This window comes from Sitodiplosis mosellana, unplaced genomic scaffold (genome assembly GCF_009176505.1).
Source record: "Sitodiplosis mosellana isolate CC-2019 unplaced genomic scaffold, AAFC_SMos_1.0 Smas_scaffold_1, whole genome shotgun sequence".
Taxonomy (NCBI): domain Eukaryota; kingdom Metazoa; phylum Arthropoda; class Insecta; order Diptera; family Cecidomyiidae; genus Sitodiplosis; species Sitodiplosis mosellana.
In genome coordinates this window covers 20,811,987-20,827,533 of record NW_022595244.1, presented here as the reverse complement: position 1 = coordinate 20,827,533, position 15,547 = coordinate 20,811,987, and the positions used below count along the sequence as shown (strand labels likewise).

General features: G+C 35.3%; 3 protein-coding genes across 3 annotated transcripts; 1 reads left to right on the top strand and 2 right to left on the bottom strand.

The window, feature by feature from the left end:
• Positions 1-792: 792 nt before the first annotated feature.
• LOC129580472 (uncharacterized) lies at positions 793-6,682 on the bottom strand. Its single transcript, XM_055470920.1, has 12 exons — positions 6,398-6,682; positions 5,909-6,143; positions 5,664-5,806; positions 5,464-5,566; positions 5,120-5,314; positions 4,956-4,980; positions 4,163-4,262; positions 2,217-2,300; positions 1,699-1,849; positions 1,466-1,608; positions 1,267-1,375; positions 793-1,176 (listed from the first exon to the last, which is right to left on the bottom strand). Exons 1-12 carry the CDS (start codon positions 6,462-6,464, stop codon positions 981-983), a joined length of 1,551 nt encoding a protein of 516 aa, XP_055326895.1. The 5' UTR covers positions 6,465-6,682; the 3' UTR covers positions 793-980.
• A 1,804-nt stretch (positions 6,683-8,486) lies between these two features.
• Positions 8,487-11,302, top strand: LOC129580543 (venom protease-like). The gene is made up of 5 exons (XM_055471055.1): positions 8,487-8,904; positions 8,987-9,144; positions 9,215-9,330; positions 9,423-9,849; positions 9,936-11,302. The coding sequence occupies exons 1-5, from the start codon at positions 8,622-8,624 to the stop codon at positions 10,104-10,106; spliced, it is 1,155 nt and encodes a 384-aa protein (XP_055327030.1). The 5' UTR covers positions 8,487-8,621; the 3' UTR covers positions 10,107-11,302.
• On the bottom strand, positions 10,620-14,027 carry LOC129580545 (protein takeout-like). The gene is made up of 6 exons (XM_055471057.1): positions 13,701-14,027; positions 11,900-11,983; positions 11,663-11,816; positions 11,343-11,585; positions 11,160-11,200; positions 10,620-11,073 (listed from the first exon to the last, which is right to left on the bottom strand). Exons 1-6 carry the CDS (start codon positions 13,768-13,770, stop codon positions 10,916-10,918), a joined length of 750 nt encoding a protein of 249 aa, XP_055327032.1. The 5' UTR covers positions 13,771-14,027; the 3' UTR covers positions 10,620-10,915.
• Positions 14,028-15,547: the final 1,520 nt, after the last annotated feature.

Genomic DNA, 15,547 nt, shown 5'->3' with positions numbered 1-15,547 from the left:
TGAATAGTTTCATATAATTAATACCATAATGACCATGTAAACAAACAAACCACTCGCGTAAATCACCTAGTGGTATGTGTATGATGATGCATTTGTCACAGTCGGAATGCCCTAAGAATTTAAGCCCAAAATGACGATCATTAAATTATTAGCGACACGTGCCATTGAAAGAGCTGCTGTAACATCTGTATTGTGTGCTTTATTTATGCCATAAAATTCATGGACCCGTAAATTATATTCAAGCTGTGCAATTTGCAAACACAGTATACATACGTTCCAGTTGGAAGTCGGCGAACTTGAAATGACTACATGATTTGGGAAATTTCAACTAAACTGAATGTAGCACACATATACACATTTTTTTTTCAACTTAACTTCAAAAAAATACGATTCAATTTTCCAGCTGTGAGGAAAGAAAACATTTTTGTTATGTTTTCTTTGGAATTGAAACCTTCAAGCAAAAAAAAACTATTCAGAAATGGTTTAACTCACTTTGAATTGTTCAATATTTGAACCGCCTCCATCGAGTAAGTTCAATAGAAGTGAGTCTACGGTAAGGCCATCTAGCGAACGTACTATAGGTATGAGTAGGACCTATGAAAGGTTTCATCTTCACAATGAGCCGTATTTGCTCAAATATAGTAAAGAACACCGAAAGTCGCTACTGAAGGAATTGAACTACGCATTTATATTGTAAGGGAGAATTCACTCATTTGTTCAAAGAAGGACGTTTGAATGAAAACATTTGAAAGCGAGGTGAGATACGTTAAGTTCGATTAAAACAATGAGAAATTGGAGGAGTAGGTTTGAGTTAGTTTTTATTTACATTTTTTCTTATAAAAAAGCAAATTCATTTACAAAAGGAATATTTACAAAAAAATATAGTACAGAGAACAAATGAAGTGTCAACCCATCGCCAACAAAAGAAATATGTTCGATTTTAGTTTGAAAAAATTTCCCGATTTTGCACAATATTACACTTATGGCAAGAATAAATTTCGGTATGGAAATTTGTCAAACGGACCGGCAACTAACGATCTCACGACGTCACCAACTTCCTTTTCCACAGATACTTTGACTTCTCTGAAGATCTCATCCGAGTTCTGTTGCAGAAACATATTCATAGTTTTACTTATTTCCTCATTGTTGAAGAGATTTGAAAAATATGGAATGAATCTAGGTGGAATAGACACAATTGATCGGATATTACATTAAAATGACGAGATGAAAATGATTATTGGTTTTTCTTTCGAATTTATCACTCACTTTGAAGTCGTAAATTTGCATTTTACCGTATCTTTTCCTATGATCGCATATTCCTTTCCATCTCGTATCTCAACTTTTGGAAAAACTTTAATATGAATGTTAACATTTTCTATGAAAAAGAGACAAATCACCGTGAAATTAAAATAAAATTTGCACTTGATCCAATTCACAAAACAAAATAACTGATTTTCACACAAACCGAAAGTAAGATTGGCAAGTCCATTTCCAGCGATTGGTAGAATTAATACTTGTCCGTTGAGTGTGTATTTTCCAACAAAAACTAACCGCTTCGTTTTTCCAGTAACTTCTAATTTCGTTGTTTTCGGATCTTCATTAAAACCACTACAACAAAAACAACAATCGCACCAAGTGTTTATTAGCCGCAAATATCAAATGCAAAGTGAGCGGTAAGAGAGCTATGAATCAACTAACACAACTTTTGACACCACAATGTCTTTAATACCAGTCACAGTAATGTTGCGGAGATTCAAACGAATGTTGACCGGACTTTTATCGGATTGTACGATTGAGAACTTGTCTAACTTCAATGGATCAAACGCCTTCAATGCAAGTCCCTCGTGTCCTATTACAAATTTGAGTTTAATTGAATTATGAAACACAAAACAAAACAAAACAGAAATTAAAACACTTTCGTCAGTGCGAGCTAAAAATGTGTGCATTTAATGATAGGTTGCACCAATGGCGCGGCACTGTAGCGGATTTGAAGACAAAAATCTTCTATTTATTTACTTAGTTTTTCTTCTTTTAAATAAACACAACATGCAAATCTCGGATACTTTTTTTTCAAATTGAATTATCGTTGAACAAATGCGTCGAACGATTTTTATCGCATTCGCGTAGCAACGATCAGCATTTGTTCACTACAGCAGTACAACATTCGTGTGATTGGACTGCATTAAATTGAAATTGAAATGAGATGTGATTTTTACCTGCTGCCTGTGTACGTATGATTTCATTCATTACTGTGCGCAAACACTCCGTATCACCGGGTTTGCATTGTGGCAGTGATGCAGCTAGAAGAGAAAAAAAAATGCATTCTTAACAATGTAAAAAGACTTAGAATTCATTTAAGCACGAGTACGTAATGCAACTAGATTTAGATTGTGCGCTTGTTTCATTTCTGTTCCGTGTTCTTCTGTCCTATTCCGTTGCGATAATGTACGACTGGGATTTTTCATTGTGGGGAACTTTATGTATTAAGTACGCTACCTGTGGTTTTCAATATTAATGATTAGAACTAATGAGACTGATAGAGTTTGCGAGTTGTTATGATTAAAAACCGACGAGTATATGTCACGCGAAATATGATGTACTTTTTGTAATTGATCCCATGGATTGCAATCAAGGACTGAATTCTTTGAATGATTCAATTTTTTGCATCAAATTTTACGCTTCTCAAAACATTCAAACCACCCGATTCGGTCAATTATGAACTCTCGTTAAATTTATTCATATTTTAATAACCAGTTGATTCAATTATATGGAAAAAAAAAATCGTTTAATTGTTATCGTCAATCTATTAGCGCACTTTGTTCACGGTGGTTGGAAAGTTCATATGTGTGGCGAATGGCTCTCAGTATTTTTTTCTCACATCATATTAGGAGGTTTCTGTCATTATTGTATAATTTTTTCGCATAGTTAGTCGATTATATCAATTAAATATTCAAGGAAAACGCAGATAACTATTCCGTTCTCGATTTCAATTCGATTTCTTTTCTTTCACAGTTAGTACAGTCATATTACTTATGACAGACCCAGAACAAAGGCAACTTGATCATTTTCCTGCCGCGGAAGAGCCCAATCAGGTTAAATGTTAACACGAGCAACATTTTTGTTGCAACGCATATCGCTTCCTATTCAGAAAGTGTTGTTGGTCAACATACAAACAATGTTAACATTGTTCATAGTATCGAACGGAAAAATGTAAAATGAACTTTTAAAAATAAACAATGTATTCATTTTGTGTGCCCTTTGGCTAGTCGGTTAATCCGAACGATTTATTTTAAGCTTTTTTTGGGTTGTGTTTTTGTGTTCAACCTTCGATTATATGATTGAGCGTAGTTTTGATGATGAAAAATAATAAACCTCAAACTATTTACTTCTATTGTTGTACTTTGACGCTCAATTTGTACACATTCCATCATGGTGTATCATAATGAAAATCGGTGACTTTTTCCTTTCGAAAACTGATAATTTTATTATTTAACTGATAATAATTCACTTTTGAAAATGGAAAATTGAAAATTCCAATTGAAATCAACCCGTTTATGTCCAGACTATCCGAATACAACATGAGAATCATAATGTATATAACGAGGTATAATCTTGATGATTGCATACGAATGCAGAAAGTTGTACTTAAATGATGTCACATTGAAAATCCAAGATATATTTTCTGCGCCGTTTCATCACTATATCAACTTTTTATTTGCCCAGTTGTGTCACGAATGAAAATGGGTTCATTTTTTTTCTCTGCTACATAAAAACTTGGAATTTATTACATAAAAATGTCACAGCCGATATATTTTCAATTAATTTTAATTGAAGGTTGTTTGAACTACAGAGAATGATTTAAGTTTTGTCTTAAGCCCCTGATTGAATCAGAACGCAATTCTTTTATAGAATCGTAATTTTTCTTCTTCTTCTTTTTTTTGCACCAATCGTAATTTTAATTTATTATTCTCTCAGCAGTTGAGCTCGTAAATTAAACGTTCGCGTCGTAAAATGACGTCGTATACGGTGCGCCCTATCAAGTCAAAATCGTAAAATTTTAATTGCAATGACGCTTCGTTCGCTTGACATGCCTCCTTTTTCCGGGAATCAAAATAACGTAAATTTCTGTCTGTGGTTTCATAATAATTCTGACGTTACTTACGGTATGCCGTGCCAAAAACAGGACTGCACAGATGAAACAAATGCAACAAGACTAACGAACACAACGCACTTAACATTTTTTTTCTCACGCAATCTTGGTTCTAACAGCCGTCGAGATAAATTCAAGCTGATTCGCTGCTGTATTGTGTGTGTTTTGTGAGCACAATGCAAAGTGTTTGATTTAAAAGAAAATCCAATCGATCACTAGAAAGCAGTACAGTAGTGTGGTTTACATATATAGCAAAAATGATCGCGCCGAAGGTTAACTTCTTGCATTTGATATGCGGAAAATGTCGCGTGCCGAACTCAATACAAACACAATTTATCATTGGTGGTGAACTCTCGCAGCATTAATAAATAATAATATATAATAAATAATTCATCAATTGGAAACGATGCACATTGTATTGTGCACACGATGTACGATTGCAACAAGAGCAATTATATCTAATTTCACAATTATCGATCAGTGGGAGAGAGCAAGAGAAATAGAAACAATTTTTCTACTATGTGCAATTAAAATGCATCTTATTCGAAACAAGATTGGTTTTTGCTGTGTTACATCATACACTTTTTTGTTGCCATTCATTGTGATTGATAACAGAGTGGGCGGTCAAACTAAATTCAAAATGTTTCGTTTTGAAATGCAGTTCATTAGTTTTAATGAAGTCGATAACGCAAACTCATTTTTATGTTGATTAAGTTGAAAAATGAAAACAGTTTAGAGCAATTAAAAGTGTGATTTAAGTGTATCTCAACACGGACAAAAGAATGAAGATACCCACCGTTTTTACGTGATCAATTGCATGTTTCTGTTTCCTAATGTTTTGATTACATGAAAGCATTGTGTAAATTATTTCTACTTTTACCGCCATTTTTGTATTTGTGTATTTCTTTGAATAATTCCTTCAACAATGGTGCCTTACATTTAAACGATTTCTACCCAAAAATAAATCACAAGAAGAGAGTTTCATATGGGAACTTGGCAAACAGCGGGCCCACAACACCATTTATAATGTTTCCGATGGCTTTTCTCAGCACGGGCTTCAATTCAGTTAGAATATCGGACCAGTTTTCGTTTAAAAATGCATTAGTTCCATCGCTCAACGCTTTATCTCTCCCATTGAAGAGATTGTCAAACTGCATGTAAAGCCTATGCCGAAGAATTGAAATGAAAAGAAAAGGAAACAAAACAAGAGAGAAACACGTTTTAAAAGACATTATTCATCCGAAAATTACTGGTTAATTTTACATGAACTTTTGCGGTGTTTTACCGCATTATTGATACTACGTCGTACTCACCGTGTCGTTGTAAAATCCAACTTCACGTCAGAAAATTGCAAGTACTGTTTGCCCTTTTTGATCTCAACTTTTGGAATAAATTTTATTATAAAATCCACATTTTCTGTGAAACAAACGGAGAAAATGGTGAAGGTGTGTGTGCGTACTGAAAACTGTCGTTGCAGACGGATATGTGAAAAAGGAAATGTATTTCTATTTACCAAATGTTAAATTAGCAGGTCCACTGCCAACTACGGGTAAAATGATGACATTCCCTTTGACTTTGTATTTGGCGATTAACGAGAGTTGATCAACATTTGCATAGATTTCGAATTTCGATGTGGTAGGATCTTTCTCAAATCCACTGGTATCAAATATTCAACGAAATTTTAATGGATTACAGAAAAAGAACCAAAACAAACAAAAAAATTTGTGAGAGAGGAGGATAGACGATGGATTAACTTACACCACTTGTTTTACATTCAAATTGCTTAAACCGTGAAAGAGAACATCTTTGAAATTGAGATTGATGTTGACCGGGCTTTTACTACTTTGAATAATGTCCACTTCGTCGACATGCAACGGATCTAATGGTACCATATTTATATCGCGACTGCCATCTTTTAGTGCTCGCACGTATGAATTAATGACGGTGGTCAAACAGCTTGTATCGCCATAGTGACACCTTTGCAAATTTGATGCTAAATTTAAAGAAGAAAAAAAGGAATTTATTCTATTTATGTACGGTCGAAATTCGCTGTTGCCTTCTTATCATACGCAACAAGAGCGATTAAATGTGGAAATGAACGGTGTCAACATGAATAAAATGCGAACGACCACATAAAACCCATGTGTGGGACCGTAAACATCAAAGCGACACACATTAAAATGCCATTGATCAAACAATGAACATCACAAAATGGGCACATAATTGGACCAGCATCAAGTTACTTACGATATTTGGCGGCCGCGGTCAAGCTAACGGCATACAAAATCGATACAAATGTTAATAAATGATACATTTTTATTTGAGTTGAAAATGTTTCGTTTTCTTGATTTCACTTTGAATTTGGCACTGTTCAAATGAACTGAAATCAACTGGACTGTAACAAGTGAGAAACTGGCACGCTAATCGACGAGACGAGCACAACGGACCGGATCAGAATAAATCAGAGAAAGAATTGAAGAGCCGTCGTGTGTTGTCCAGATGCAATGCAAAATCCAACTAATCACTCAAAACTCACAAGTTGGAGGTTAAATACGAAAAATAATACAGCCGGCTGCAAAACCCAGCGCAGTGACTGTAGAGTGTAGAAGCATGAGAATAAGCGATTCTTGAAAGAAGTTGCAGTGCGCATATATTCACTGTTTATGTGTATGTGCTTTTGTTGTTGTTGTTGTTGTTGTTGCCGTTTTTTCTTTGCCAAAACGCACTCTGAGCATTTTGTGTTTTTTTTTTCGTTAACCTGTCGAACTGAAACGTAAAGCTGAAATACACGACGTGATAGACATCACATTCTTTCCAACTTTTGATCAGATTAAAAAAATGATATGTACTTAAAACGATTACTCTTGAATTCGTATCACTTGCATCGTGTAATTTGAAGCAAATTTAAATGGTCGCGTGCTGTGTACATTACAGAAATCAACTTGGTTTTTTTTTTCTTCTGCTAGGTACTTTGGCGCCTGAACTAGAACAACAGAAATAAATACTATGAAGAAAATTCGTTGGAATTTTCACAGCTCTTAGTCACTGACTCGCACAAAGCACACGGACGAGAGACTTAATGCAGCAGCAACAGCATCAGCAGCACCTTGAACTCTCTATCGTGTCGATTTCACATTCATTCAGCTTTTCAGGCGTTCTCTCACCTGAACAAGCGAAACAGAAAAACATAAGTAAGAAAATATTGTGCATAATTTGTGTGTGTGTGCACGCGCTTAATAACAGTTGTGTGCAGGTAATGATGCGCTAATAACTTGTTTCGGTGATGTCTTTTGGCGCGCGAAGAGTATATGTTTGTACGTTGCATTTTCGTGACTTAAACACTATTATCACCATTTTTGCTTTGTGCCGTTTCACTCTCGCTACGTCCATTGTGTTTAATTTTTTGTTCACTCTCGCATCCGTCTCTTTTTTCGGGCAAAGGTGTGTGTGTGTGTGTGTGACGTAAACGATCCAATAATGAAATGCAAAGTAAATCAGTCTTCTTACTTCCGTTTTGCTGCTGAGGTCGACGGCAATTCGACAATTTTATCGTGCTTCTGTTGCTCGAAATATGTAAATAAACGGTTGAAATTACAACGTTTTTCTTGGTTTATTGTATTATTATTTCTGGACCAAGTCAGCTTGATTAAAATCCGCTCATAAAAAATAGCTAAAAATAAATCGCCAAAGTAAACGGAATCATTCGTACCCTACGTTGTTTGCATTGAATAACCACTTTTTTCTTCACATTTCTTTATTTCTGTATTGTTTCGAGAAATTTCGCTGCAACTACCTACATGTAATCCACTTGTTTTTGCGGATTTCCTTCCTTCCCATTTGGAACTATCAGCTCAAGTTGTACGAGCAAATTCGTTTGCAAGCAAAAAACTTACCTCAATTCACCGGCGATTGAATCCCTTGAGTGCTGTGGCCTCGAGCGACGAAGCAAGCAAATTTTTTTTTCTTCTGAATAACGCCTGTGATTATGCACACTTTTTTGTGTGTAGCTTTATTCCTACGGCTTGGTATTTATGGCTATATAACACAAGCGTTATTCTCGTAACAAACGTACATACATGCACACCGGCATGTATTTCAAATCCAGTGGACGATCTCGCATGAATCACAATTTATTCCAAACTATAGGATGTGATTCTCAAAATATTCTGAAATAAATTCGCGGAGGAAAGAAAAGAGTTAAATATTTAATGATGTTGTTAGCGTCGTCAAATCGAATTGTTATTAAATAATGATTATTTCATGACTTTTGGTTTCGTTTATGCGCTCATATAGTAAACACACAGAAAGTGGCGTACTTACGTTTCTGTACATCGTACCATCGATCAGTTGTGCGCTGAACGGTGAGGTAAACGGTTTGATTCATCTTCTTTTGCGTTTTAATTTCTTGAGATTCAGTGAAAACCGGTGCGTTCAACTTTCACATTTCGCATAAGAACTGAATGTGTTGGAGATGAGAAATTGTGCCACGATATTGCTTGCGAAATGTGTAGTGTTTGTTTTGATCAATGCACAACTTAGTCTAAATGACCGGTGTCAGGTAGCACGTTCGGGTACCAATGGAATTTGTCGTTATTATGAAGATTGTCCAGTTGTTTTGAACGAACTACTCGACCATGGATTGACTCCAACCAAGTGTGGTTTCCAGGATCGCAAAGAAATTATTTGCTGTCCTTTGCCACCGACAAAAAAGCCAATCACTTCATCGATAATGCCGAATCGCGCCAGCGAAAAAAGTAAACAAAACTCCCAATTATTTACTACATATAAATGACGTGATTCGTTATTATTCCGTCTGTATTCATGTATTGGAAATAGAATGTATTGAGTATCAAGATGCGGTGAACGAGCGTGTGTTTAGTTCAGTCGGACTAAGCGGGCCGCCAATCGAGCAGAAAGTGTTTCGTTGTTCGATTGCTACCGTGCCGCTAATTGTTGGAGGTGAAAATGCGTTGGCCAAAGAATTCCCGCATATGGTAAACGGAAAATATTCGATTAAATAAAACAAATCCATTGAACGAACATCAATGGGATTCCTTTTTTCAGGCATTGATTGGTTTTGAGGGTCGTGTTGACAAGAGCATTTCATGGAAATGCGGTGGAAGCTTAATCAGTGATTTTTTTGTCCTGAGTGCCGCCCATTGTATGTATGCTCCGGGCATGTGAGTATTGCATTACTTGTATATGTTTCTTGCTATCGAATTAAAAATCAATTTCAGAAGCACTAAAATTGAAATGGTTTTATTTCGTGTAGTGGCCCCGCTTCGCATGTTTTGTTGGGTGATTTGAATTATGGTTCCGACAATGATGATGCGCAACCACGCCAATTCATAATCATTGAACGCATCAAGCATCCGGATTTCAAGCTGCCATCAAAATACAATGACATCGCACTTTTGAGAATCAATGGTCCCGTCCAGTTTAGTAATTACATTCGGCCGGCTTGTTTGCCGCAAACAAAATCGATTGATTCGCACCATGTGATCGCATCGGGCTGGGGACGTGTAAATTACAGTTCAACGCCCAGCGAGCAATTACAAAAGGTCGTGCTGGAACTTTTTACGCAGAGAGAATGCAATCAAACGTATTCCAATGAAATTGGCCGACAGCTTAGCCGAGGAATTGATGTCGAAACCCAATTATGCGCCGGATCACACGATAGCAGAAAGGATACGTGCCAAGTGCGCGAACAATTCCCAAAATGAACTGAAGCTTTTATAATTTCATTTTTTGTCCGTGGAAACTAATAAAATGTGTTTATTTATAGGGTGATTCTGGTGGGCCGATTCAAACGTATCATGCACGTGTATCGTGCATGTACACACTCGTTGGGGTCACGTCGTTTGGAAAAGTGTGCGGAACTCAGGGTACACCAGGAGTTTATACTCGCGTCTATACATATCTCCAGTGGATTGAAGACATTGTTTGGCCAAACTAAACGCCTAACTTGTTCCATACGACGTTCATTCTTAATTCATATATTCATATAGTAATATTATTAGAATAAAGATCACAATGAAAACTAGTTTAGATGTCACATTTCAACGTGAGCCAATTCTGTTAGTTTTCATTATCAAAATTGGAGAAACAAGTTAATCACCTCTTTTTCTGAGATAATTTGGCATTTTTCTTTTTATGATTACGAACAAAATATGCATATGAAAATATGTGACCATATGACAACACTACATGATTTGGGCATTCATTCAATGTTAATATGATCGTTTAGATCCAGTTTATATTTTTCCCGTTAAACCACTGCAAACTAAGTTTTTGTACGGTATAAGTCTACAGTTTGGTTTGACAATGAATTGGCGCTTTTGGAAATAGAGTTCGAAACAAGTTCATAACTTATTAAAAAGTTTTTTTGTTCGTGACGCTGATAACTTGCCGAAGGCATCCGACAGCGATGCCAACGAAATTCAATGGAGCAAAAACAAATGAGTCACAATTTATTTCTTTTTTTATACAACCGTTTTTATTCATAAGCCAATCGCATTTATCTAATTGAAGAGAAAAAGTCCGTAGTTTACCATTTGCATCGATTCACAAAGATGAATCAAAAATAATTTTCCGTTTAAAATTATACATACTACATATATATACAAATTATAGAAAATTCCATGCCAAAATTTTGACTGTTTCTTTTCTCCGAATTTCTTACTATTTCTATTTCATTGTTGTCGTCTTAGAAAATAATAATTTGGATTCTATCATCTGCACTTTGCAACATTTGGACAACCAAGGTTAATTAGCAAAGAGATCAGAATATGGAACTTTGGTAAAGACATTGCGCAATGTATTCTCAGCAATCAGTGTAAACGCATCAAAGATGTTTGCTTTGATTTCCTTGAATATATCTGACCAGTTTTCGTTCAGGAAGCGATTTGTTGACTCTCCAAGCACTATACAGGAAAAGAAATTAATAGAAGACAAATAGGAAAATAATGAATGCTTTAAATTTCAATTTAGGTTATATATTTTTATTTACCTTTGTCACCGTTATATAGATTTTGGAAGTCGAAAATAAGTCTGTATGGGTAAACAACAACAAATAACAACCAATCAATAATCAATGAAAAAAAACCAGAAAAAGAAAACAACATAAACAATTCTCAGAACCAAGCAGTTAAATTCTTCTAAAATGTTTTTTTCTGTGAAACGGTTGACTCACCTGTTCACTTTGAATGTCAGTTTTGCATTCTCGATTGCCAAATGTTCGTTGTTACCACGTTTGATGCCTTTACCGTCAAATGTCATTGTTATTTCGGGCTCAACTAAAGTGATGTTACTCTTGCCCACCCCTTGAATTGGCAAAACGAGCACACGACCGGAAATTTTGTATGGACCAACCAGATACAAAGCCGGTCCCTTGCAAGCAAGTGAATACTTTCCGTTTGGATCTTTTTGAAAACCGCTAAAAATACACGAATTTAAACATCATCATATTAAATTACGGTGCAGCTTCAACAAATGATTAGTAAGTAAACTTACGTAATTCTTGAGAAACGACAGTCCGACAATCCAATCAAATCAACTTCTTTGAATTGCAATTCAATATTAACCGGAGAGTCGGCACCTTGTTTGATTGTAATGCTTGGAATGTGAAGCGGATCGATTGGAATTAGCGCAATACCCGAGTGTCCGCCTATAGAAAATTGACGAAATAAATGAAATAAGAATGTCCAAAAAGAATGAAAAAAAAAAAAAACATTCGAAATGAACTCTTACTTTTGCCTGCAGCTTCTATGAAAGTGTTGGATACACGAACAATACAGTCGGTATCACCAGCAGAGCATCGCTCGATATCAAGTGCTAAAAATATAATTCAAAATCAAACCGGAATATAAATAAACGGAAACTCAAATATGGAAAAAAAGAAATCGAAAAAGAAGCAAACCTTTGAATCCATCAATTCTTTAAAATGTCACTCTTTTTACGTTTGTTGTTTTCATTGCCGCTTTTTTTCCATCATACAACGGGAAAAAATTACTAATTCATAATGAAGCAAGCCAACACAAAATTCTACTGGTTGAAAATAATATATTCTAAATGCCTAACCGGTTTGTTTTAGGTGTTTCTCTTTTTTTCTCGCTTTGTTCTCTTTTCTTCTTCGGCCTACAATGTACTTTAACCTAACTAATAACAATTCATGCCCAGTCGCACATACAATGCAAAGCAAATTTAAATTGCCTCTTTCTCAGAAATATCAGTCTTAACTTGTTCAACTAGATTTGCAAATCGATTTTCAAACGAATGTTTTATCGCGAACGCAATTAATATCGCGTTAATTGCTGTTTGAGGATTTGATTATTTGTTGAGTTCGTATGAGTCGTCGACAAATCCCATTGAGCTATTCAAATTTCTATCGTAACGTTGACAATTGTTTAACGGCGTTCTTCCCATAACATCAACATTTAAATGTCAACAATTCGATTTAGAAGTACAAAATTCGAGTGGAAAAGAACCACAACCATATTATTATTTATGGGCATCTGGACAATGATAATTAGTGGCAAATTATCATTGATGTGAGTCACAAACGATAATTGACAAAGGTAATTTTTTTTTTGCAATAATTCTATCGATTGTCTCCGTATTGAAATGTTATTTGTCTTCTCTCGTTCTTTTGTTACTTGATGAGTGACTTTTGAATTTTCATTGTTATTTCTTTTGAAAATGGTTGCCTTCGGCAATATCGATCGATTGGTATAATTGGTTTTACTCTAACAACACGTCCAATTTGAATTCAGGAAGTCTATGAAACCATTCTTTTTGTGGCAAATGATGCATTTACGTGAATGCATTTCAATGTACGAATAACAGAACACTTTTTGCTCGTGTTCTTGAGTTCTTTTCAATGGACGAATGAACAGCTATTGAATACTCCATTGAAGCACCGATCTAAAGTATTTCGGTGTTATTTGCTCCCGAAAAAAAACCACTTCCGAAATTTTACTACCATTTGAAAAAGAAAAACCCTAAACAGAACCATTCAATTGATAGAATCAATTCGAGTGTGCTTAAGAACAGTTTGAATTGCAATGGAAAAGGAAACTTGTTGGCTGTTCAAATTGAACTTGAATCCTCTTCGTTGGTGTACTATTGAGAACCATTGTTCGAATGTGTTGCAAAAGCATCTTTTTCTCATGCTTCTTTTATTTTTCAATCATTCGATTGATGAAGACTGAAGAAATTTTTCAGTAAAAGAATTATTTCCTCAAAAATTCAATCAATCTTTGTTTCCTTTTGTGATGCGTGCATCAAATTTGAATGGAAACTGTTATTGATTGATTTGATGCACAGAAATAGATTTTTTTTGGAAAGTGGAATGAAATTGCAACTTTATTTGTTGGATGTCTTTCGTCTGATAAACTTTCAATCAAAATGATTTCTCAAAGGGCAGAAAAATCAGTAAAAAGAGCATCTGAACGAAGATATTCTCGGTAAAATTGTGCTTTTTAACTTTAATGTATTTTCTTTGTCATTTTCATTTCCCTAATGGAATATAAGGCTTTCAATGAATACTTACGAAATTTGAACGCGTTTATGCTGACTAAACAGCTAACAAGCACCAAACAACAAATAATTTTAATAAACATTTTTGACAAAAGTAATTATTTGAACTAAAAATTTTTTTTTCGCAATTGCTCAATTGCTGATCTTTCGTAGAAAATCAACTTAATTGCACAAACAGTTTATTATTTCATGCCACACGAACAGCCAATTGTCAAGTGTTGTTCACAAATTGAGAAAATTTATAATTTAGGTTGAATATAGAAAAATTCTGATGAAAATCGTCTTTATCAGAGATCGAGACCCATTCAATAAGCTCGACAAAATCAAACTAGTGGCTGTAGAACCATAGTTTTTGACTTAAATATCATTTTCAAGGATTTGAGTTGAGATCGGCAGAACACAGCCAACAACAGCCGATATTATTGCTTGTGTAATAAAAATTGAACAAATACATCTGCACAACCGTATCAAATACGACAAAAAAAGAATTCTACAGCACTAACCTGGAGGTTTACACCTGATAGATTCACTGAGATTGATCGCATACGTCAGACTTCAGTTTAAACAAAAACACATACAGTTCTACATATTCGCTGTAACCAAATAATAATAATACCTCCACTCCCTTCTAAAATGGTCAAGCCGAAGTGGAAGCGACATAAAGCGTTTCGTTGATCGTTTCGTTTTTGCGCTACGTAATGTGTGTGTAAATAAACTTGAACTTATGAATTTAGTCAATGTAACGGTCAAACCAAAGTGAATCTTGTCCATTGTACGTACAGCACGAGACCACATAAATGGTTGTGTGTACATGTATACTTGTCTGTATACTATACTACTATGTTGGTATGAATCACGTTTGATGACAAGTGGTTCGGCTGTTGTCTTGAGAATATCAGCACCAGTACGAACACGAATCGGATGCGAATGCGAATGGGAAATGAATGCAGAAGAAGCACGAAACCAAATTATTAAAATGCTTTGAAAGTGATATTCCAAAATCAGCTATAATTAATCATGAGCTGGTCATTTTTTTTGCAACTTATCCAAGCATGTGCCAATTGTAGGCATTACGCCGCAGTTATCGCATGTAGACAATGCCTACTAGACATAACGTATCGACGCATCTACAGTAAAACCACATTCGATGGTAAAATACACAACCAATTGATTTGTAAACAGTTCAATCGTTTGCGAAGAGCGAAAGAATCATGATCATAACTCATGATAGAAAAGGAAGTTATTCTAAAAATACTCCATCGACCGTTTGAGCTCGATTGAATGGGAATTTGAGTTCTTTATCGTCGATATTTGCATAAATCGCATTCAAAGACTGTTGTGACGTCAAAATACCTGTATAATGAAAAGAAGTTAGCAATCGACAACGACAAAAAAAAAACACAACGCTGAAGAACGAGTCTGATTGCCGAAGAAGTAAAAAAGCAAAGGTAAGAGAGTTCAAGTAGTTTTAATCAGGAACAAACACTTTCCGCTTGATTGTGTAAAGAAAACGAAGTTGATTCTTTTATGCAAGCACCAAAAAAATCGTGTTTCCGCACTTAAGACAGCACTCAACATCCCATCGGTAGTGTTTATGCACTGCATACCAACAGAGGAACAAAAAAAATACACATTTACCGGCATTTCTTTCTCGCTGCCAACGAAGTTGGGGTCACGCATCCGATCCGCTTGAATGGTTGAGAGTAAGTGGCGCAAAGCAATAAGAGCGTCGAAAACTCAACACGTTTATTACTTGTAATGGCTAGTTTGAAAATGACAGGAAAGTGAATTTAAGCAAAACGGAAGGTGTACTATTGTTATACACGTGTATGTGTTTTTTTCTTTCTTCTACGCATCCTC

Coding starts and splice junctions, on each gene's coding strand:
- LOC129580472 (XM_055470920.1), bottom strand. CDS start 6,464: ATGTATCATTTATTAACATTTGTATCGATTTTGTATGCCGTTAGCTTG. Junction 4,263..4,955: donor AGAAACATGCAATTGATCAC/GTAAAAACGGTG, acceptor GACGGCTGTTAG/AACCAAGATTGCGTGAGAAA. Junction 1,850..2,216: donor CATACGTACACAGGCAGCAG/GTAAAAATCACA, acceptor AATTTGTAATAG/GACACGAGGGACTTGCATTG.
- LOC129580543 (XM_055471055.1), top strand. CDS start 8,622: ATGAGAAATTGTGCCACGATATTGCTTGCGAAATGTGTAGTGTTTGTT. Junction 8,905..8,986: donor GAATCGCGCCAGCGAAAAAA/GTAAACAAAACT, acceptor TATTGGAAATAG/AATGTATTGAGTATCAAGAT. Junction 9,145..9,214: donor CCAAAGAATTCCCGCATATG/GTAAACGGAAAA, acceptor TCCTTTTTTCAG/GCATTGATTGGTTTTGAGGG.
- LOC129580545 (XM_055471057.1), bottom strand. CDS start 13,770: ATGTTTATTAAAATTATTTGTTGTTTGGTGCTTGTTAGCTGTTTAGTC. Junction 11,984..13,700: donor CATAAACGCGTTCAAATTTC/GTAAGTATTCAT, acceptor TTATATTTTTAG/CACTTGATATCGAGCGATGC. Junction 11,586..11,662: donor TGTCGTTTCTCAAGAATTAC/GTAAGTTTACTT, acceptor GTGTATTTTTAG/CGGTTTTCAAAAAGATCCAA.